Source organism: Falco rusticolus, chromosome 1 (assembly GCF_015220075.1).
Source record: "Falco rusticolus isolate bFalRus1 chromosome 1, bFalRus1.pri, whole genome shotgun sequence".
Classification (NCBI taxonomy): domain Eukaryota; kingdom Metazoa; phylum Chordata; class Aves; order Falconiformes; family Falconidae; genus Falco; species Falco rusticolus.
This window is the reverse complement of record NC_051187.1, coordinates 72,559,711-72,584,074: the sequence shown is the minus strand read 5'-3', so window position 1 is coordinate 72,584,074 and position 24,364 is coordinate 72,559,711. Positions and strand designations below refer to the sequence as shown.

The window sequence follows — 24,364 nt, the reverse complement described above, 5'->3', positions numbered from 1 at the left end:
GGGACTCAGCACAGTGCCAAACAGGATTTGACTTTTCTTACCAACTACAAATTATAGCAGATTTCCGTGACTTCTTTTTCTGCAAGCAGCAGGCTTGTGTCAGCTGTACTCGAAGTAGGTCCTGGGGTTTTGCTGCTTCAGAGCTCTGGCTGGAGCTAGCCCTGGCAGCTGGTGGGTCCTCATCCACTGCAGCTGGGCAGTGGCAGTGCCTGTGAGTGCTGAAGGCATGCTGACTCCTTGCTCAGCTGAAGTCTTTGTTACTGGTAAAGCTTCAGCTGAAGCACTTATTCGTGGGTAAAACTTAATCCTGTTGTGGAACCCAGCCCAAGGTCTGTGCTGTGCTGAAACCCTCTTCTGCTTTGTGTAGAGAAAAAGAGTGTAACCACAGGGAAAAGACATTGCTAATTAGAGTGTAACTGCGATTGACAACATCTTTGTCAGACAGAGTATGGATGCTGTCTGGTTTTAGGGGAAAGCAAGTGACAGGTTCTCAATGAACTTCCAGGAGTGCCTATGGGGAAGAAGGAAACTTTCCTAAACTGAAATGCACTTATACGGCACTTTTGGTGCCTGCCCTAATGATGTTCGTAATCTTACTGGTGTTGATGATAGTGGTCACCTTGCTGGTACAGGACTGCTCAGCATCAGAGCCATTTAAAAACCATCCCTCTTACTTTAATATCGAATACAAAACCATAATTTGGTTTTCAGTCACTTTGCATATGTGTATTTGACTATTCCCGTCTCTTGGAGAAAATCAGTTTTTTCTTTGCTTGATGTCATTGTCATTATATTCCCTGGTAAAAGAGAAATAAGCTGCCAGACCCAAACAGGCTGACAGAATTATATCTTCCATTTAGTTCTGTTTTGCAGGACCATGAGAAAATAATCCTGATTGGGACGGAGTGGGAGGTCTCAGCCAGGTCAGCTCTGCTTACTGTCCTCACAGTCTTTATGAGCAGTCAAAGGGCTGGGGGGTCAGTTCTGGTTGTTCCTATTTCCAGCCCACTCTCTTGCCCTGTGTGTACTCTGGGGAGGGCTGGCTTGAAGCTGAATGCAGTATCTGTCAGCAGAAGCAAGACCAGCCTCTCCCTTCAGAGGAGCTAGGAGGAGAGAGGGGTACATGGTCAGTGAAATCATGTCACTGCCCTTCTTGGAGCACAAAAGAGAAAAGCAGATAAGACAGATATCAGTATTTTTCTGCTTTTTGTGGGTGTTGCCTAATTTACCCAGCTGATGCCTTCAGTTTGACAAGCCAATAGTGGGGAAAAACCCTGAACACAGCTGGATACATCAGTGAGGGAGACCTGCCCTGCACACCTCCACAGGTGGAATTCCGGTGGGGAGGGATGTGCGTCCAACTGAAGGACACAAAACAATTTCTTCCCTGCCACAGGCAGACACCTATCCTCTCTGACCAGCCTTCCCACAAGCCAGGGCCTCAGGATGCCACCCCATCATTGTAGTTTCCCAGTCTGTCTGGATGATGTCTGCAGTGCTTTCTCCAGGGTCAATCTGTCAGACAAATCACCGCATTTCCACCTGTACATCATCAAACACCTCATGACTCAGGCTGCCAGCCCGAGTCAGACATACTGCTCCTTCCCAGCTTTCATTTTTTACATGTATGCCAAGCCTGATGTGCTTCACCTCATGCTTCTTGGGGCTCACTTGCAACATGAGAGCCTTTGGGTGTGCTCCAGGGTCTGCTACAGCACTGTGGGGTCAGGGGATAGACAACAGCGTTGCCAGGACATCACAGGAGGACATCTGTCTGCATGGAGCGTGGGGCATGCTACAGCCCTTTCAGGCTGTCACACTCCACTGTGTGGGTACAGGGGTGGACAGTCTTCCTTTTGGAAGACTTTACCGCAACACTTTGGGTGGTAGTAAGAAATTGCCCAGCGGGTGGTAGGGAGGGATTAGTGGAGAGGAAGCCTGGACTGCTTATGTAGTGCTAAAGGGCAAGGGTATTGGGTGTTTTTATTGCTTGGAAATGTCCTTGGTGACCTGATCATTGATAAGATGCTGGTGGTCCCCCACATTTTACCTACCAGACCCCTCCTGAGTGCTCTGCCAAGCTCTTGGCAGCTGCAGCATTGCTGCTTGGAGGGACTGCAGGACAAGAAGTGCCTCCATGAAGCTGCTTGGGTGCCAGCATTGCAGCTGCTGACTAGGATTGTGTCCCTCTGCATCCTGCACAAAGGCTGGTGAGCCAAGGGATCTGAGAGAAGCTAAGCCTTGAGGGAATCCTTAGCTTATCCACAAGGGCAGTAGCCAAAAAGCCAAAGACTAGAGAAACTAAGGATGCCCCGTGTTCAGCCAGTGCAGGCATAACAAGTTTAATAAGTAATCCCTTGTCATTGCATGCCCTATTGAGTCACTGCAAGACACCCTGGTCTGTATCCTACAGATTTGTTACAGGACCAAGAATTGCTCATTGTAGCTACTGCTTCAAAGCTTTGGAACAAAGGAACTGCTCTAAGTGTAGGCTGGTTTGCCTCTGACCGATTTAAATGCATCTCTCTCTGCTGGTTAGCTTGAGGTCATTCCTGTGACTTGTGTAGGCTGTTTGCGGGAGGGGGTGGCGGGGGTGGGGAGGTTCATGCTTCAGGAAGAGCTTCTGGCTTATCTGTGGCTTTGCACTTCATACCAGTGCATGGATTGCAGGCAGCGGTTGAGCTGAAGCCAAACTTCAGTGACATTGCAAAAAATGTGCAAGGACAGCTCAAAGTGCAGCCTGACTGGCAAAAATTACATGTGTGTGTTTGGAAAGTGGTAAAAAACCCCAACAAAACCCCCAACAATCCCCCCCCAACAATACCATATCTTGGTTCAAAGTAAAACTACAACTGTGGGCAACCAGACCACGAAGAGTGACACAGCTTCCTTCAGCACGGCGACCACCCTACAAACTAGCTGAAGCTGAAACCTACATGCAGAAATGCAGGAACAGTCAGCGTGGGCACAAACCCATAACCCAAGTTTGTGATCCTGCCTCTCCAAATGCCCTAGGGAAAGGCAGCTGTGGGGGAGCCCCAGCTGGGGCCCACGGTGGGGCAGAGCACCAACTGGTACAGCCTGTTTAGATGGAGATGTCTGTCACCATGTGTGGTGTGCTTGGGACAAACTTGAGCACATCTGAGCATTTTTCCCCATAGGGTCTTCTGGTCAAGACACAGCCCTTGAGTGCCCACCTCCCACATGCAGGATCTGCAGTTTCGCCTGAGTGAGGGCTGTGAGGCAGAGCTGCTGTCTTTTTTTATTAGGAAACTAGTGAACTCCAGTTCTGTTTTTCTGGCTGGAGGAAAAAATACCTGATCTAATTCATCAGCTTGTCAGGAAATACTTCATATGGAAGTACTTCTAAAGTACCAAATTCCTAAAAATTTCCATAGCCTCTTTGCTCTATGGCATCTTGAATGATCATAATTGCATGGCACAGCCTGCCTTTGCACCAGGAAGAAAGGACTTGCAACCACAGAACTGCCTTTTTATATTCCCTAACTTGCAGGTTCTCCCTGCAACACCCCTCCAACCATTTTGTCGCCAGGCAGGACTTGGTCCTGAAACTCAGGCAAGTGTGATTCAGCATTGAATTGACACACCAGAGCATAAAACCTGACTTTGCTGGCTTTTAGATGCCCAGTAGAGGTAGTTTCTCTTGTTACGAGGTAGATCTGGGGTTTATTTGTTTTACAGGTCAGCATGCTGGGCCAGTTTTGTGGCTGATAGGCATACAGGGAGCAGAGAGCTCAGCAGGTGCTCAGGACCCAGCCAGACAAGAGACATTAGGGAAGTAACACTAGCTACAGAGAAGGAGATGGGGTACTGTATATACCTTTTCAGACGTATCAAAAATCTATTTTGCATGTACTTTGCACTCTAGTGCTTATATAAATAAGGTGTTGCAATACCAGAGTGGTGCTAATCCACTTGAATTTCTTGTTAGTCTGTATATATAGTAGCTGTGTCACAGTTGTGTTAACAGGTGGCATTTCCTGAAGAAAGTCAAAGCTGGTGTTTAGTGACTTAGGTGGATACCAGCCAGGGAAGTGCATGTCTGCTCTTCGAGATCATCAAGACAGACGTTTAGAAAGGGAATGGGATCAGCTTGGCAGTGTGCTGAGTTGTCACGGTGCCCAAGGCCTCAGCAGAGCTCCTGACATTCCCAAGGCAGCAAGGTCATCTTGAAAGCACAGTTGCATTTCTCTGGTGGTGTTTATGTTAATGTCCTGAGAATGACCTGCATATTTCAACCTTACGATGGGTTAATCATTAATTAAGACCTCACAAAAGTGAAGTCAGAAACTAGCAGTCTAGGAAAATAATAAAATTATCTTGTAAAGTGACTGTTTAGAGAAAGCTGCGTAGACTCATTTTAATCTTGGGAGGCTGGGATAAAGGGAAACAGCCAGAAACATTTTGGTATGGCACAGTTCTTCACCTCACTTGGAAAATGTTGCTTCTTGTGAAGGCCATGCCTCGCATCTGAACACCTGTAAAGGGCCATGGTTTGCTGGTGGTTTCTTTCTCATCCAAGTGAATGCGGGTGGACCTCTACTAAGTGGAAAGGTCAGCAACAAATTGTGGGGAAGACTTTGGTCTTCTTGTGTGACTTGGTGATTTGTCTGATAGGTGAAGTCCTTACATGGCAGTATCTCCTTGAAAGCTGTTTTTAGCATCATGTTGATGACCTATTACCCTGAGCAAAGTAGATTGACTTGGTAGTGGTAATGATTCCAGGGATGCACAGACTTCTGAACCAAACCTGCGATGTTTATACAGGGAAAAGAAACAAAATCAGGTGACTGTATTCCTACCTGCAAATCCTACAAAAAATGTTTTAAAAAGTATTTTCTTTCCAGTTTCTTGCACAAAAAAAGACTAGGGAAACCTCTCATGATTAGTATCCTTCAGGAAGCCCAAGGCATGTTGGCATGAAGTTCCTTGTCCTAATTGCATTAAGAAACCATGCTAGCGGTAGGAAGTTGCAGACACTCTTGCTTTCGTATGAGGACATAGAAGCTCATGCAGTATTTATTCTGGTCTCCTTCTCTTTTGAATTATTCACTAGCACTAGTCACTGACTTGGTGGCCAACACCTCTCCCATCTCTCTGCTCTGCCTCAGTTTACCTCTGCTCCCTCACACTGCTCTTCTCACCACTTTCAGGATTTGCAGTGAATTTTTGCTGGGTGGACTTACACCAAGGAGACAGCCAGGGATTTGGGAAGACTGTAAATACTGCTCAGAGATGCAGCTTAGCTTTCTGTGCATTTGAAAGGTGAACCATACCAAGATGAAAACAACGTTTCAGCCCAGGGTGCTTCTGCCCTGTGGTGAGGACGTGCAGCAGAGCTACAGGGGTTCTGTGTGCCAGGTGAGCGGAAACCACAGAGGGATGCCAGCTTCAGCTCCATCCACAACCAGGCACTGACTCTAAATGGAATGTGAAAAGAGATTCAGGCTGATCAGAGGCTCCTGGAAGAATGGGGAGATGCCCAGTCTGCCTTCTAGGAAGGTCACAGTCCTCTGCAGTGGGACAGGGGAGCCAGCCGGACAGTGTGCCTCCCCCCCTGCAGGAGCCTGTGGGGATGCTGGCTGTGGTGCCCTGCTCCCCCCTGCCCCGAACACTGTCTCCCCGGCTTGGAGGGGAGCACAGGCTCAGCAGAGTGGCTAAACCTGGCAGCAGGATGTTGCAATGAAAAAACAGTCTCCATTTTTAAAGAATGCTTTATTCACTACATCCTAGAAATGTACCGTAAATGGAGCAAGAACTAAATAAACTCAGAGGCTTCTGACAGTAGAGAATAGAGATACAATAAAACACCTAAAATATCAGCTCTTTTGAGAATAAGGCACACTAGGTTTGGGTTTTGGGGTTTTTTTTCTGTTTTTTTTTTCTTTGAATAGTTTGTTCTTAACCTAAAGATGTTCACATTTCAAGTTATCAGACTTACCTCAGTAGTAGTGTATATGAAATGGTTTAGAAGCAAGTGTAAAAGGCAGGGGTGGGAGGCTCAGTATGACACGCCTGCCTGTGTCCCCATGTCCTGCCTGTGTCCCTGCGTCCTGCCTGCTCCTGGCCCAGCATAGGCAGCACTCATCATTGCCCTGGGGTGCCCTGGCATTCGCCCTCACTGGCTCCTTTCTCTCCCTGCCACCTCTACAAGTGGCATGACCCTCATCCTGCTGGTGGGGAGAGGATGAGTGGGAAGGGAGCCATCATCCTTCATGCCTACTGTGTGGGTCGGCCACCGCATGGGACTGGCAAGGGGTCGGCAGGGACCTAAACCACTAGACTTCCTTTTTCTGACGCTGGGGGTGTTTGTGCAGAGCCCATGGCCCCACGGTGGCACTTAGTGTTGAACTGTGCAAGGTCTTGGCCGGAGGAGATGGCACCATCCTTCCCTCTGGGGGCTTCTCCCTCGGGGCTGTGCCCCGATCCCCTCCTCACCGGGCAGAGGGGCAGGCTCAGGGGGATCGTGCACTTTTGGAAGCACAGGAACAGACAATAAAAGTCTCCCAGGAAGGGCACAGAGGGGCAGAGTCCGACCTGATGGCTAACCTCACAGTGCTTTCGCTAGCGGGTTGACGGGGTTAAGGAGAGCTCAGCTTGGCTGAGCCAGAGCACCTAAAAACAACCACTCGATTTTGAGGCAAGGAAAAAAAGTGTATTAAAAGGCCATTAGCTGAGCGGGATGTGATCTGGAAGTGGTTCAGTTGTCAAAATATGCTCAATACGAAACTCTTTTGGTTGGTACTTTTACCACAAAAAGTAAAAGAACATTGTTTACTTGTTCTCTGCTTTGCACCTCGTGTCACCAGAGCTGTGTTTGCAGGGCTGAGGCACTTCATACAATGGGTAAGATATTTCTTTACCGTTTTACTACTTTTTACATTCACCACGCTACTAAATAAAAGCCTTTAAACAGGCCACAAAACACTGCAATAATATATTTACTTCTTAATAAAACAAACTTTTTTATAACATTGCAATAAAAGGTTTTTGGTTTGTGGCAAACCACATACCATGTAAATTTGCAACATAAAATGACTTTAAAAATGTATATTAAAAGATATTTACAAGCTCTATGTCTTAAAATCATCAGGTCTAATCACTCCCACCCCTGATGTGCATGTACAACTCCAGTTGCAGAGAAGGGGAGTTAAGCATGGAAGGGAGGCTGGGAGGGAGGCTAGCCCTGTTTCACTATTCCAGTATCACTACCGCCTCTAGTACCTCGGAAATTTCTCACAGAACATGATGGAGCGATGGGTAAGTAATGCTGTGCATCCTCTTGGCAAGAGCACGCCTACTCTTGCTGACAGCAGCATACATTCTCAGTCACTACAACATATACTTCAAAGGATAAAGACTGTTGAAAAAGAGCCTAGCCTTTATACTGGATTAAGATCTCAGTCAAGACACCTCGCGTGAAATATTGGCTGCTCATTTCTGCATATGCTTCAACTACGAATAGCTTCAATAAATAGAAAATCCAGTTGTTAAGGAAAACTCAGAACCCTTTCTTTACTTAACACAAGCCTGCAAATCACACTGTGAAGAGGTTTGTGTGAGGAGGATGGGTTTTTTTCTCTGTCTCCCAAACAGGCAATATTAGTTACTTCTGATTTCAAATAAGAACAGGCAGATCGTATTAATGCCAGCACAAAAATGCAGAGGTCTTGTACATTTTTCAAATTGCACTTTCCAGTATATTTTTTAAATAAGATACTTGTTGTTTTCTTCTTTAAAAAAAAAAATCTAAGGTATGTATTCTTTAAATATTGAATATATTCTTCAAAATATATTGTTAAAACTTTCCCTAGCTGCTCAGGTGTGCTTTTTAATATATAGCTGATATATTATTAAAGGCACTACAAAATAGACATCTCTGGAGTGCAGAAGTTACTAAAAAATAACCTTCATACCACAAATACATTGGAAATATAACTGCTAAAAAAAAAAAAAGACCCTATGCAACCCCACTATGATGCGTATAAATGCACGTCAGCGGTGGGCTGGATGCATCGAGTTCCTTTAGAAATGTATGAATACAGGCATGTTAAATTTTAAAAATAGCCTAAAAAAGTTAGTGAAAACTTCAAGCGTAGAAAATATTTCAAACACGTTTTTCTATGACATTCTTCACTTTCTGCATCAGTTTACTGAGCCCAAACATTTACTCTTTTGCAGCCAGTTCTTTCTTCATAAATAGTAAAGTGTTCCTTCAGTGTGTGTTTCTCCGCTGCCCTCCTCTGCCAACAGTCTCAGTACGTCTGGTAGACATCATGGATAGGGACCTGAATGGTCGTGGCTGGGAACGCCGGGGGGATGTAGCCAGCATATCCCCCATAGGCGGCAGCGGCAGCGGCAGCAGCCGCGTTCTTCTGTAGCGTGGCTATCGTTGCTGTTGCTGCAGCGGGTGCTGCGAATGGCACGTAACTTGTCCCATAAATCCCAGCGGCGGGGATCCGCTGCACATTGGGAGCCATGGTGTACACCGGCGTGATGGGGCGGCCCTGGAAGGAAAGCATCAGGTTCAGACCTCAAAAAACCTGCTCAAATTCCTGTAATATCCCGTTTCCAGCCCCTGAATTGCAACCCCCCTACAAGGGGAGGTGATAATAGGAGGGTAGGCAGTGCATACCCTGTTAAATGAGAGTTACGCCATCATGGGAGGCTATTCCCTCCCTCCCAGATCCGGGTCCCCCATAGCAGGGAGAGCAGCTGTCTGAAGTTCAGATGTCTAAGACAGATCAGGGTGAACTTCAGGGCTGTTGGGCACTGTAATATCCTTGACAGCACCTCCTGAACAGGAGCAGTAGGGCAAGACACCAGGCTTTCCCCTCACCCTTATGCTATGCGGAACAGGACAAACGGGAAGCAGGATGTTGGGAAGCAGGATGTATGGGAAGCGGGATGTATGTGCTGAACTCACCTGGAAGGGGGGAGGTGTTGAGACAGCCGGTATTACAGCTGCAGCTGCAGCTGCTGCGGCAGCTGCTGCGCTAGCTGGGTCCTGCTGAACAGCTATAGGGTTGATGATGTGCTCAACAGTGTGGATTTTGCCGTCTTCCATCATCTTGGCTGGTGGAGCGGCCTGAAACATGGAGTACTGGGCACTGATGGCAGGGATGGCCACTAGGAGAGACCAGACACATCAGGTGTGTTGGGAGAGGGTTTCCAGGACCTCATCTCAAAAAGCCCTCCCTCCCTTCTAGCTGCATCAGCTCTCCAACAGCAAACCTGCATTGCTTTTATCATGACAGGTAGGCCCGTGTGCTGACGGGGGACCTGGGGCACCTCTGTCCCCCTCGTGGGTGGGAGTACTTTGGCTGATGCACAGTGATGAGCTTGATGCTGCCTGCTCTGCCCAGCGTTTTCCCCTGTGCTCCCAGCACAGATATCCCAGGGCCAGAGTCCTTCTGGGGACTGGGAGCTGCAACCCAGATTCACACAGCCCCTTCTGGCCCCCACTGTCCTCCTCCCTGACAAAGAGTGTGGCCTGAATAGGGCCAGGTGGGAGTTCATACTGTCCCAGTGGGGTCCCTGCTTCTGCTGTTGAGATCAAGGAACCTGTAGCTGCCATAGGCAGAGCTGCTCTGGAAAAGTGGTTCGTGCTGCAGAAGTTGCAGGCAGCAACTGGTCCAGTCTATATGCTGTCCTTTAGCCAACTCTGTGAAGTATCAGCTTGCTCACTATTATGCGTTTCCCAGGACTAACTTGGCTAAATATGGTTTATCCCATCTGTCTGCTACAGGATCAAACTATTCAATGACACCAAAAAAAGAAATTGCTCTTTCGAGAATTATCCCTCTTGCCAAAATTGCACAACACAAAATAATTAGAGCTCTGGTGTTTCAGACAGAAGGAAAATGCTCCAGCCAGAATGACAGTGTTCAGAGATGGTGAGTTTGTACATGGCCCAAAATGGAGATTCATGGCTCTGCTTAGGGAAGAAATGTACTTTGCTGAACATGCCAAATAATCACAATAATTGGACATGGGCAGTCAATGTGTGTTCACACCCCAGAAAGCCAACCGCATCCTGGGCTGCATCAAAAGAAGCGTGGCCAGCAGGTCGAGGGAGGTGATTCTGCCCCTCTGCTCTGCTCTGGTGAGACCCCACCAGGAGCACTGCATCCAGCTCTGGGGCACCCAGCACAGGAAAGACATGGACCTCTTGGAGCGGGTCCAGAGGAGGGCCACAAGGGTGATCAGAGGGCTGGAGCAGCTCTCCTATGAGGAGACGCTGAGAGAGTTGGAGCTGTTCAGCCTGGAGAAGAGAAGGCCCTGGAGAGACCTTACTGTGGCCTTTCAGTGCTTAAAGGGGACTTATGAGAAAGATGGGGACAGACTTTTTAGTAGGGCCTGTAGCGATAGGACAGGGGGCAACAGTTTTAAACTGAAAGAAGGTAGATTTGGATCGGACTTAAGGAAGGAATACTCTGTGATGAGGGTGATGAGACACTGGAACAGGTTGTCCAGAGCCAGTTGTGGATGCTCCATCATTAGAAGGGTTCAGGTTCAGGTGGGATGTAGTCTGAGCAACCTGACCTAGTGAAAGATGTCCCTGCCCATGACGGAGGGTTGGACTAGATGATCCTTAAAGGTGTCTTCCAGTGCAAACTGGTCTATGCTGCTATGATTTGCATCATTGCCTTCACCATTCAGCTTGTGAGACTTTCAGCAGTAAGGTTATTCACAAGGTAAACATCAATAAATGATGCGAGTAAGAGGTGATGTTGGCATCTGTGGGAGGTGCAGCCAATAAGTCAGAAATAAAGCTAAATATGTACATGGGTTTCTTTCACTGGGATGAAACTTTGCAATGTGGAAGTGTGCAATTCTGCCTGTAGAAAGGACAAGCACCGGCAAGAAGTACTCCCGTTTTGATCTTGGAGACTGCAACAAGGGATCTGATAGGATATCTTTCAGGCAGAGATGTTTCCACTGCCAGTGGACTACCACTGTTTCCTCAAGCAGAGACCCCTGCCCATGAGCTTTTCCAGTTCTCCTTCTACACCAAGTCCGCCTGGTCAGCTCAAACCAGTTTTATCATTGGTTTAGGTAACTGGGATAATTTCTCACCAAAGCAAAGGCAGAGAGCTCATGTGCTTCATTATGTAGTAACTTCTGGCAGCTGGGGTACTGGGGTGACCTCTCAGGAGTTTTATAACCATTTGCAAAGAAATGAACTTTAAGGTTGTTCTAAAGGATAGGAAACTGCAGTTAGTACATCTTTACTCCTCCATTCTGGTTAATGTGCTTTCAGAGTCATACCCTTTCAAGAACAAGTCAGTCTTGCACATGGTACATCTTACTAGATCGTCTGATCTGGTTGGGGAAAACAGGCTGAGTCCTTCTGTGCTCAGAGGCTGTGCTGGTTGAGAGGGGAAGACCTGATAAAGAAGTCTGAATCCCAACATGCTTCATATGTAGAAACATTTAGACTTGAGCTTCAGGGGTTTTTTTTGGCAGTCAAATGAATTACAGATGCTACTAACAGGCGTGCGTTGCAAAGCCCACTTTTCAAGCATCATTTAGTAATACCTGGATTTCCTGAAGTACCTTTACAAACATGCATAGTGGTAATGTTTTCTGATTGTGAGTGGGTGGTTTTCTCAGGAAATACGATCTTCCTTTGGAAACAGGTCTAATTGTAACAGCCTTCCTTTGTCTCTAGACCTCTTCTCACATTGTCTTATCCAGCTGATAGAGCGAGCTCTTCACAGCCTTCATTAGATGCAAGCTGTAGTTTCTACTGACAGTATGGAGCATGTTTTGGTAAAACACTTCAACTCTATATATTAAACACTGCTAAGGTCCTGCAGTTACAATTTACTTGGAGAGATGAATGGAAGGAAGACCTGAGGACTTCCACAAGAGGACTTGCCCCCATCACCTGCAAGGACCTTCCTTCTTAGGCTACTTTTCCAAATAAAAGTCTTTCCAAACAGAATCTTGAGGAATTGCAGGGCTTCATCCTGTTTGCGTGGGAAGAGCCAGCACTGGATACTCGCCTGAGGATGTGGTAGAAGGGGGAAAACCCTGACCTGTCCCTTGGGCCGGCTCCCTGCAGCCCAGCAGAGCTGAGAGCTCTCCTGTAGGTGTTTCATTGCTGCAAGGTGGACCCTGATGGCTCGCTGCATGCCTCCTTCCCCATACCTCTGATGGTGATGGAGGAGCTTGCCTTAGCCAGGGACTTCCCTGCAGTGGGAAGGTCCCAGGTCCTTTTCCCAGCCTTGTAGCACTGTAAGCAGCGGAGAGCTCTGGCCTGTCTGGAAATCTGGGGTGGGAGTCTCCCAGGGTGAAATTAGAATTGAAGAAATTAAGAGAGGAAGATTGCTCTTAGTCACCATGTCTGGTGTACATGACTAGATGGAAAGTCTGCTTCCTCCTGAGGAGGTGCAAAATGGGACAGGACGAATGGGCACAGCTTCAGCCCTTTTTTCTTTAGCCTGAAGAGCTCCCAGATGTTCACGTCCCCTGTCCTGCTGCATGCCTCTTGTTTGCACCCAGGGCCAGGAGGCATCTGGCACACAGGGGTGCTGAGCCCTGGCCCCAGGGCCGTCCCCACTGCCGTAACCGTGGGATGGCCCTGGAGGGGTCCCTGCATGCCTGACACGGGGCTCAGAGCAGGGGCTTGCGTGACACCTCTGCTTTCCTCCCCTCATTGCACATACTAACCTGCACCAGGCTTAATGGCCACTGTATTGACCGCAGGTAACTCCAAGTTGGGTACCAGCTCGTATCCTTTCTCTTGCTGCTTTCCTTTGCCTTCATGGTACCTGCTGTAGATGCCACGGCCAGCGGAGTATCCCCCCAGGTAGGAGCCCCTGGGGCCCGGGGCTCTGTTGCCAGCTGCACCTCGCCCTCTGCCTCGTATGCTGCCTGCTTATGATAACAACATAGAAGAGGATGGTGAATAATGGAGAGTGACAGCCTCGTGGGGAGCATGAACGGCCCCAGGCGGAGATCAGGAGGCATTTGCTTAGAAATGAGGCTGCCAAAGTTAGTTTGATCTGAGCCTTAGCGACTGCACTTGGGAAAACAGAAGAGTTTGGCCTTAGGTGCACCCAGTAAGCTTGCACAAGTTTTCCTCTTGATGTTTCTGATCATACATTAACTACTTATTTATACTGATATAACTCTCGTGACAGAGAGCATGGGTATAATGCACTCAGCAGAGAGAGAGGGGCTCCTCCAGCATGATTTCTGTGCAGTAGAATAGCTTCTGCTCTCAGCTGTCCTTCAGAGGAGACCCAGCGCCTCTCATTTGGCTGTGATGGGACCCTGCAGAGATAGCCTGAAGTACCTGGCCTTTAACCAACTTTGTCCCACCATAGCATATATTTTCACTAGTGTTGTTTGTTTTCTCTGCTATTTTATTAGTAATGTGAACATACCCCATCTCCAAAAATACTGCTTTTATTTATCTTTGCAATTCCATGCACGTTACGACAGCACTTTGGACACTGCAGTATTAATGCACTCTGTGATGGCCTAATTGAATATTTAGATGGTCAGTCTCTGTAGTTCAAATCTGGAAGCTGAAATTCTTGATCAACTGAGGTTAAACGTATTTCTTGGTTGACGTGGATGCTTTAAGATTATATTCATACTAAACTGCCTGTTACATGGAAATACACATTAAATTTCAGGAAACTATAATTCCTGTAAGTACAGGATAATTGCAATTATAACACCAGTTATAGCTGCTAGGGATTTTTATGAATAACTGATTTTTAGTTAATTTTTAATGACTGTAACCGACAACTAATTGAAGTATACATTATAAAAGAATTATTTTGCACTCACGTGATTCCTTCTGCTCTTAGTTCCCAAATGACTTTGTAAAGGACACAGCACTACTATCATTTTAATGTGGAAGGCAAATGACACCTGGAGAGCTCCCAGCTGACTCTTTCACTGACATCCCTCCCTTTGGATGACCAGGCGACCATACCCACACCTCCAGGAGAAGGCAAAGGGAGCACTATCACAATCTCTAATACTTAGGATCCAGCTCTTCCTTGGAAGGGGGCACCAGCAGCTGGAGTCCTTGGACTTGCTCAGATTTAGTACAGCACTCATGAAAACGAGATCCCTCTCCCTCATACCATGCTTGGTCTGTTAGCTCATTCTTAACCATATTTTTTATGCCTCCCTCATACTAGACTGTACATTAACATTATTTCTAGATAAATACACTGTATAGTCATAAAATGAGACCAAACAGAAATATAGGAAAAAGACCTATAAAAAAGTGTTTAAGAAAAAAGTGCATAGTACCATCTGTCCTTTGCCTCAAGCAGACCCTGGGTAGCACCAGCCTGAGATCAAACTTGCCCATCGCATCTCCTAATTGTGCTTACTAACCTTTCACAAAGTAATCTCTGTTGGGCCCAATCAAGGCATTGTATGGATATCCATAATATGCTAGTGTGTACGGATCACAAGAGTAAACATAATTAGGTTGCTGAGTTACTTCAGGCGTCGCTGCGGCCCCTCCTTTTGCTGCTTTCTGGTAGCGAGTGTATTGCTCCTTGTCTACTGGCTTGGCCAAGGTAACCTCCAGGCATGAGCCTTCCAGTTCGACACCGTTAAGGTTGTTCATGGCATGAATGGCATCATCCCTGGTTGCAAAGTGCACAAAGGCGTAATCACGTATTTTTTTCACCCGCTCTACACAGCCAGGGTTAAACTGCCCAAAGACCTTTTTAATAGTGTCCTCTGTGGTCTCAATCATTAAATTCCTCACATAGAGGATTTTAACAGTCTCCATGACATCTTCATCAACATCTATCTCTGGTTCTGCCCAGTCAACAGCAATCTGGTGGCCCCACAACTGGATCCTTCCCGGCATGAGTTTCCTCCTGGCCATTGCTGCTGCTCTATGGCTCTCATACTCCACAAAGGCAAAACCTCTGTTCTTCATCTTGTCTGCAGCGCTGGCATACACAATGACATCCAGCACGCCTTCCGTCACCTTGGCAATCTCTTCCAGGATCTCCTCTCTCTTCTTCATCTTGGGAATGCCTCCGATGAAGAGCCGGCAGTTATCCACACTACAGCACACACCCAGCAGCCTGCCGGGACGGATTTCATAGTTGTTCAGCTCCCTGACGGCACGCTTCGCCTCGTGCTTCTGTGTGTACATCACAAAGGCGTAGCCACGGTTTTTCCCATCAAAGTCCATCATCAGGCGCATTTCGTAGATGCGGCCCACAGACTCGAACACAGGGACAAGCTCATCTTCATAGACGTCACGGGGGATTTTGCCCACAAAGACTTCACAGCCACGAGGAGGGTGCAGGCCTTCCCAGCCAGGAGGAGGACCACCATACTTGCGTTGCCCGTTCTCCTGGATCATGCTATATCCAGTGCGTGCCATGAGGGCCAGCAGAGCTGCCTCATTGGGTGCACCAGCAACACCTTCAGGGACTTTTGTGGTAGCCACATTGGAGGAATCGTTGCTCATCCTTGCAGTAGAGTCCTCAGCAGTCATGGTGTCAAACTCATTCACAGCCTGATAAAACCTGGACAAAGGTAGAAGGACACTTGTTAGAAACTGTTAGCCACCACCAGAATCCCACCCCTCTCTTTTGTCTTGTAGTTCTGCAAGTTCATTTTTTGAACTGGGACTAAGGCTGCAGAAAGGCAGATGAATGAGCCACACCAGCATGAACATTGACATTTCAGGGGGAGTGCGTCCTGGATGTAGGCACAATCCCTCTTTGAAGGGGGTGACTGAGGATCACCTGCCCGTACAATCCCAGTACCAAGAGCTGCTGCCACAGGAGGCTGAAGTCTCATGAATGGATGCCACCAGGCACCTCAAAACCTCAAGACCCTAGGAAGACTTGTCCTCTCTTTGAAGGGGTCGGAAGGAGCTGACACAGGATTGGGAAAGGGAAGATACTGCCATGAAGCTGGTGGTTCCCACCTCCAGAGCCCACTTCTCCCTCTCAGTCATTCCTCAGTTAATCCAGCTACTCCTGAACAGCACAAGTGCCAGGTGCCATACTCCAGGGTGAAAGATGGCAAATACATGATATGCATCAGGCACGGTTTTCATCTGATAACAACCCCTTGCTCCTCTAGGCCTTCACAGTAACTGTCAAGTAAGAAATAATAAATACACTTTAGCATCAGGAGGGACCAATCCTTGTTCCCTTGCACAAAGAGCGACCTGGCAAGCTTCTGCATTGTCTGCTGCTTGTGGTACAATGTCTGACATGTTTGTCTCTTCCATTGTTACAGGACTTCACACAAGCTCAAGAGACTCACTGCCTTATGACAGGCAATTTGCTTCAGAGCAAGCAGCTAGCATAGGCCTGCAAACCCGCAAGAGGAAGGCAAATCTCAGAAACCTCATGCTGCATTTGAACACAGGCAGAGAGTGGGAAATGCAGACATACAAAAGGAGATGACCATGCTAATGACCACAGCTGCAAGACAGTGGGCTTCCTCTCTGACCACAATTAAATAAGACACTTTGGGACTCTGAGAGTAGTTAATTCATTGACTTTTAAAGCTGCAAAGGTCTGCCAGACCATTTAATATAAGTGATTGTATATGACACGGACCATTACATTATGATTTTGTTTGCGTATTGAGTCCTGTAACATTTATTTGAGTAAATCATATCTTCCAGAAGGACCTTGGTAGACCCCACCACTTCATGGCTTGTTAGCAAGTCACTCCTTCAGAGAAGTAAGCGTACTGTTTCTCATGAAAATTTGTCTGGCTTTTACTTCTAAATAGGATTATTAAACCTTTCTCTGATAGACTAAAGAGTCTTTCAAGACCTCTGCTTTTGCCTCATGGTAATATTTAAGTTGTGTAATCAAGCCACAACTCTGTCTTTTTTATAAAACTTGCAGGATGAACTCCTAAATTCCTAATTCCTTCACAATCAGTCATTTTTTTTACTTTTTGGGGTTTTTTTTGTTTTGTTTTTTTGTTTTTTGTTTTTTGTTTATTTGAGTTTCTGCATTTTTCACCCTTGCTATACACAGGGATGAAGATTATCTCTCCTTCTTCTTCCCATGTCTTTGTCCACACCTTCTCAGCAGAAAACCACATAGGTTTTTTGTCAATTCTGACTCCAAATCCTTCGCTGAATCATCACTTGCTGGGGTTATGTCCCATACAGCAGGCATGCCTTGTGTTTGTTACTTCTAAATGCCACAACCTTGTGTTCAGTGCTATCCCAACTGCCTTTTGAGCAGATCCCACCTACCGAGTGCTACACCATTGGCTCCTCCTCATTGCTTTTTACAATTCCATCATCCTTTGCATTATCCACTGATTTATTTGCGATATTAACAAACAACCAGCTTGTTGATGGAACTGTCAAAAAACACTAGCCCCTGTAGGAAACTCTGCAAACCAACGTAACAAATGCTTCCAATCTGGGTTTGACAGGCTTACTTTCAAAAAAAAAAAAAGGACAAAGCCTCAGTCAGATTTATTTATTCTATGTAGTCGTGTTATTTGGTGGGACACAGACTTCCCTCTGTCCCACAAGGACTCTGATACATACCCTTAGTTAGAATGGTTTGGCCATTTTCAGTGCATTGGTTACCATGCAGGCAGGTCTTTCACTAGTATAGCAGGCCCAAGTCCACAGAAATATGGGTGCAAAATTGAGGCACCTAAGTCTAATTTGTACGGTCCACAAAACCCATTTTAATCCTAGTAACATTAGCACCTCCAATTTTCTTCAGTAAAGCTCCTAAGCAGTCCAGAGCTGTGCTGGTCTGCATCCAGAGGTGCCCCTGCACCAGCCAGGGCAAACAGCACTGTGCCTGGTTTAGCTCCTAAACGAATTTGGGATTGGGAAACCAGACCTGTGAGCCTCCATCTGTGGTAGGGCCTGATCCTGCAGGTGTGTTTGGGCTGTGGGTGCTACATGCTGATGCTTCTGAGCCATTTTAATTTAAAAATAGGGAGAGCAGCAGGGGAGACAGAGAACCTGGAGGACAATAACAGCAATGTGATTCCCAAACAATACTTTAGAAAACAGAATTTCTTGTAAGCTGGGTCTTTCATGGAAGTGCATCAGTTTTGATAGCTTCTTGCTTTAAAATGTTGTTGATAAATATGTTTCTCTCACATTCAGATGTTCCCCTTTTTAATGTGTCACAGTCAGACATTCCTGGGAATTATTTGACATAATTAAAAAAATGAAGGCAGAGAAAAACATTTTCTTTTTTTCAGTTCACAATTTGTTCCTCCTAAAAATGTGTCCTCACCTTTCCCTGAATGAAAGCAAAACTTGTTAAACAAACACTTTACTGTGGAATAGTCATTACCTTTACATAGGCCACCCGTTGGCAAGTGAATTACTTATTGCCCCAGGTTTGAGTAAGTTTAGAAATGAGTCATTACCATCAATTTTGGGTCAGCTTACAAAATAAAAGTCTGCATTCTGTTATCTGCAGGGCTTAGTCACTGGGGCTATCATCTAGAAAGCTACACATGGGCACCAGGGCTGTGGAGAAAGGAGAAATGGTGCAAAGCCTCCCCTGCCCACCAGAAACCAGCTGGTAATTTGGTGGCTATCCAGGAACTGGCATGTTCTCCAACACTTTGCATTGCACCAGCAGAACGATTTTCTAGTATTGGAAGTTGAACTTGAAGCTACTGTTAAGTGCTGACGGCCATCTTTGCTGCAAACACTACCATAGACTATTTGTGATAGTGAATAATGAAAAATTATTTGTGAACCTAAACCACATTTATCTCTATGTAATTTATTGAGAATGAAGATTCATTATCAAATGTGTTCATTTTTTTTTCCATGCAGCTGCACAGAGCTGAATTTCATAAGTATATGCTACCTAAGACAATTACAGAGCCCATGTAGTCCTACTTGATGTAGCTAAATACACATTTAACAACATTCATTGCCACATGACACAAGCAACAATTTCACAAAGTTCAGATATCATCTACCTTGATGAGAAAAAAACGCAGGCATGTCTGGTCTGAGAGCTCTTTCCTCTTATTGTTACCGCCTTACAAAATGGGCTGCCAACACAACCTAACTTCCATGTCCAAAAGCAATCACTCTCAAGAAAATAGTTTCCAAAAATATGTATTTCCAAAGTGTTCAACCATACTTGTGCATTTCTTCAGTCCACAGTAAACTGCTCATGAAAACTTGCTACCACGTGTTGTGGGTGTACAGAAGGCATGAGCTAATACTGTGCGTTTAGTAGCCTTAATAAACCAGACTCATTTCAGTACATCCACCAAGTGTGACTAATGCCAGAAGAGGAAAAAATTTAAGCTACATTGAAATGTAGTGACTTGTGAAATATAAGCCTGCTTGATTGTTTAATGCCACATTAGATGGATGCTGACGTCTGACAGCCTACCAGGAGCCATGCTTGTGAGTCCTTCAGTTCGGCATCTCTGCTCCAAGGTCTCTCCCTCATGCAGGTGAGCTCTCACACGTAGATGTCTCACTGAAACCATTCAAATTTCACTTCCCCTTGCTTATGAAACTCCTTCCCTGCTGCCAGTCGGGCAGGTGTAAATAGCTCTTGCCCTACACACTAATTACCTTCTTTTTAACCTATCTTTTTTCACACCACCATTCAGAATATTAAATGGGAATCTTACAGGATTGGCAGTGATTGACCTAAAGCATACTGTGAGCAGGCTAATTAGCTAAGGCAGAACTTTTATTAACTAGAAATAACACACCTTGATTAACAACAACACAGGGCCAAACACCGATGTCCCTTGTGCCTGGGCAAAAGCAGCTCAGAACCCCAGTGAGAAAGCCATGGCCGCAGTCCATATGGCATGTTATACCCTGGGCTTGCCCAGCACTGGGCAGTGTCCTGTGACATTACACAGCCACCTGCTCCTCTGTTGATCCCAGTGTGGTAAAACAGGTTTTTACAAACACGGGGACACAGAAGGTGTCCTTGTGGCAGCAACCACGTGTCCACTGCACTCACGTGCTCCTATAAAATGGGGTTGTTTATGTTTGCGCTTAATTCATCCTTCCAGTTTTGTGTTACATAGATTTAGTGGCATCATGTGTCCTTCTGCGGGTGACACAGCAGTTACATAGCACGGAGACAAGTGCCAATGCCACAGAAGGAGCACGAGAGCCCAGGGAGACCTGCTGTCTCTGTGATAACTGGAGGGAGGGGGGGGCAGGGACAGCCGTGCCCCACCTGCAGACCCTGGACTGTACAAACTCCTGCTGAGCTGACACAGCGCGCCCTCACGGGCACCACTAACTTCAAGGATCTGCCGTGGTTTTGCACTTTAAGCCAGAGCTGCTGCAAAGGGAAGGCTGGTTGCTGAAATTTTAACTAAATACACCCTGTTGACAGAGGGAAATAGAGCTACTGGTTTAAAAGTGACCTTCCTAGTTTTTTAGTTGATATGGTAAGGGCAAGCGGTAATCCTGCTGCTCACGCCGAGCCGCAGCTCTGGAAGCATGGCTGCTGTTACAGCTTTTTATATTTAAAAGCTGTCTCTTTTCTCATGGCAACTTTAAATACATAAAATGTATATAACAACAGCTGACTAAGAACGACCATATAGCTTTATCACAAACATCAGACATACACAGAAATGCTCTTCCTGAAAACCCAGTTTGCCTGTTTGCAGATTTATCAGCCAAACAGAAAAACACAGGGGCCACGTCAATTCGAAATGAAGTAGCAGCTCGAGCATTGCTTCAAGTGTGACACGCAAGTTATCTCCCTTTTTAAAGATCATTATGCGTCAGTTTTCTTGGCAATACTGTCACTCCTTTCCTACTAATTATTTGCATAAATGAGCTGAGCAAAGCTGGTGTCTCTGGGGCTGTTAGTGAAGCTGAGCTGTGGTATGCCTGACTGCAGGACCCGGGGCCAGCCTAGCAGCCATGGCAGGGAGCTGCTGTGCCAGGTGCCCCTTCCCAAACTAACAGCGAAATAGAAAGTCCCACCTCTTTTACAAACATGTCTAATGTAGCCACCAGCCCCACATGTGCTTGCTGCCATCCCATGTGCTTGCTGGCGGAAGGCTTTGCCCTCTGTTTGCAATCAGCTTTGGAGACATCCCACTGGAAGCAGTGTCTTGGCTCCTGTCCATGCACAGTGCAGACAGAGGTGAGGCAGGGAGCAGGTACACTGACAAAAGGGTCTGATCTTTGGTAAAAATTCCATGCAAAGACTTTGCCTGGCTCCAAATTAATTTATATTTCAAGTTTCAAAGGCTATTCCTTGATGTGGTTTTCAACAGGAGTTGGACAACAGCTTGGTTCCCTACCTGCTGTCACTAATGGTGAAGGGTCTGGAGCACAGGTCTTATGAGGAGCAGCTGAGGGAACTGGGGGTGTTTAGTCTGAAGAGGAGACTCGGGGGGGACCTTATTGCTCTCTACACCTACCTGAAAGGAGGCTGTAGGCAGGTGGGGGTAGATCTCTTCTCTCACATAACTAGCGACAGGACAAGAGAAAACACCCTCAAGTTACACCAGAGGAGTTTTAGATTGGATATTAGGAAAAAAATATTCATTAAAAGGGTGGTCAAGCATTGGAACAGGCTGCCCAAGAAGGTGGCAGAATCACCATCTCTGGAGATATTTAAGAAATACATAGATGCAGTGCTTAGGGATATATTTTAGCAATGGACTGGGAAGTCCTGGGTTAACATTTGGACCTGATGATTTCAAAGGTCTTTTACAACCTAAATGATTTTATGATTCTATGAATCTATTGAAATGCAGATGTCTAAAGCTGAATCTTGTGGTGGGGCAGTGCAGGAGAGAGTGCAGCATTTCAGCATGGCTTTTTTGCTAGGGATCTTTTCTGGAAATCTTTCATACAGGAAAGGGAAGGTTATTAGGGATGGTTGATGTTTTTTTTGAGGCTTTTAACAAAAAAAGCAGTACTCGAGGCCAAGAGGCCATGACAATGTCTGCAGCGTGTCAGACACATTGCTTTACCTGCAGCTGAACTGGGTGAAGAAGTTGTCCTAGGTTAGGTTAAACACTTGGAAAAGGTGGGTTTTCTTAATCTGGCTCATTTTGGCAAAACTCTGTGTGGAAAGTGGTGACCCGTGTCAGCAGACTTGAAGGGGCAGAACATTGGCTGGCAAGAGACTTGATGAGTAGGTTGTGATGAGCAGCTTGGGAGAGTAATCTCATCGATCAGATCAGCACTAGTTATTGACAACGACATGTCTGTCTGCTGTACAAGTTATCCTGCTGGCAGCACCGCTAAAGCACTGCATATTCTCATCATCATGCACATGCTTGAATTGAGGCCATCAAACTTGTCCATCTCCAGCTAGGTTCACCTGGGAGAAACCCTTTGGCTCAGGTGCTGCATGGGACCCAAGGAGACGCACACACAGCAACATTTGCTGCACCACATCAATTCCCACATATGTTCAGGCATGAACTTTCTGCCCACTAGAAGTACTGTACTTAAATGTAGAGAGAAACAGTCTAAAGTACCTAAGGGGTAGGATAAGGCTGGCCTACAAAATTCCCAGGCTAGCTGCTGAAATTCAAACTTCTGCTGATGGTGACACTTGGCATCCCAATCCAGGGCTTATCATCAGGGGTCTGGCCACTGATTTGAGTGGAAGAGTTCATATTTCAAGCTTAAGCTATAATTTTATTTCGGTCAGTTAGTCATGTTCCCCTTGTATGAGGCAAGTTAATGTTCTGGGCCTGAAAAGTGGTTTTCAGGGTGGAGCTACTGCAGAGGGAGTCAGTGCACAATTCTTCGTTGCTTAAATTCTTCCTAAGTGGCCTAAGCACATTAGAAATGGCTGGTTCCATTTGAAACGCACCAAAACCTGTTGGCTTCATCTTTTGATTGTGTTCTCTTCAAAGAATGACCATAAAGAAATAGAAAATAAAGGGTAACATTTCCAGCAGTACTCAGCATCTAGCACTACTCCCCCTGACGTAAGTTGTAAGACTAATAGCTTCTATAAGGATGTATTTAAGACAGTGGCGAGCACTACTAAAAATCCTGCCTTAAAAGTCTTGTAGGGACTGGTTATGTTCTCCAGACACCAATCAAAAGCAACATATTTGGCTTGAATAAAAAAAAAGTTAAAAAAAATTACTCTAAGTATGTTCTTTTACTTCTTGCTCCTTTTCAGGAGGAAAACACCTGAAATTATTCTGTAAATTAACATCCTGGAATTTCCCAGGTTAAAACTTCAATGTTAATCAGATAATTGAACAGCAAATTTGTACAGTCAACAATTGGCTATAACTTCAGACTAGGATTTGAATTTATATATATATATATATATAACTTCTTATTTTCATCACTATCATTAAGAGCAATAACAACCACAGCCTAATTCTCCTAGCTATACTATACCAGTTCCCTTAGCAATGTGAATCTTACCTCACAGCAATTTTATGTACAATTTCAAAAATGGAGCTGAGATTACAATTCCCCTACAAAATAAAGTCACTTTGCATTGTGCAAACTTCCTGCCTATTTTGTTATCAACCCTCTCTGCATCCTTCTAAGGCTTATTTAGTTTGGGATGTGATCCTGCAAAGGCTGTCAAAGGTACTGCTTGCATTATCCATAAGCACCATCAGTGTCCAGCAGTGAATGTCCCTAGGATGGAGGTCCCTAAACGACCTCACCTCCTGGCCTAGAAGCTGCAAAAATAGTATTTGATGTGATATCAATGATGATATCTTAAACAATAAAAACATGAAAACTTTCCCGAGCCTGGCACTTTACTTCTTGCCATTGCTTTTTGATGATCACAAGTGAAAATTCTGTTCATGCACATATCGTTTTCCTATGGCGAGAATGAAGCAATGCTGATGAAGAAGTTATGGATGTTCCACCCAGAGCAACCCTACCAAGATGGTTGTTATTTTCCCTGCTGCAACATGAATTTTGTCAATGCAATGTGTGTTTCTTGAGTGCTTTTACGCTACTGAGTGCCAAACCAGCCATCTCAGCTTAAACCACTTCTAAAGGAAGTTTGTGTAAGCGAAACCCAGTCTCCTCCCTTATTTTATAATGCACTTTGCTGCAAGTCATTCAGAACTTTGTCCCAACAAGTTGTATAACCCGTGTGTGGTACCATTTGCACCAGCTCCATCTTTTACCTAGTCTAACTCAAAATAATTCTGTAACTCTCAACTCTTTCAATACAAACCAGTCGCTGGCTGAGGCTGAAGTTATTATCCTGCAAGCTATTAAAGCCACATGTTGAGGAAAGCCGAGAAGATGAGAGATGGGTTGTGTAATCATTCTTATCAGCTTTACAAATCAGGAAAAAACACAAGCCTTCCCTTTTCTCCAAATTCCCATATTTCAATCTAGTCAACAAAGTCTATG

The 24,364-nt window shown here is 45.8% G+C and overlaps 1 protein-coding gene across 9 annotated transcripts in view; it reads right to left on the bottom strand.

Annotated features, from left to right (window-relative positions):
• Nucleotides 1-5,717: 5,717 nt before the first annotated feature.
• RBM47 (RNA binding motif protein 47) overlaps nt 5,718-24,364 on the bottom strand; it is an 82,076-nt gene continuing 63,429 nt past the window's right edge. For 7 of the 9 annotated variants that reach the window (XM_037384349.1, XM_037384333.1, XM_037384391.1 and 4 more), the window contains 4 exons: nt 14,392-15,551; nt 12,700-12,906; nt 8,948-9,150; nt 5,718-8,528 (listed from right to left, as the gene is read on the bottom strand). In XM_037384349.1, coding sequence (XP_037240246.1) covers nt 8,277-8,528; nt 8,948-9,150; nt 12,700-12,906; nt 14,392-15,551 — 1,822 coding nt within the window. In that variant the 3' untranslated portion in view covers nt 5,718-8,276. The remainder of the gene's footprint in view (nt 8,529-8,947; nt 9,151-12,699; nt 12,907-14,391; nt 15,552-24,364) is intronic. The other 2 variants (XM_037384342.1, XM_037384409.1) reach the window with 2 other exon arrangements.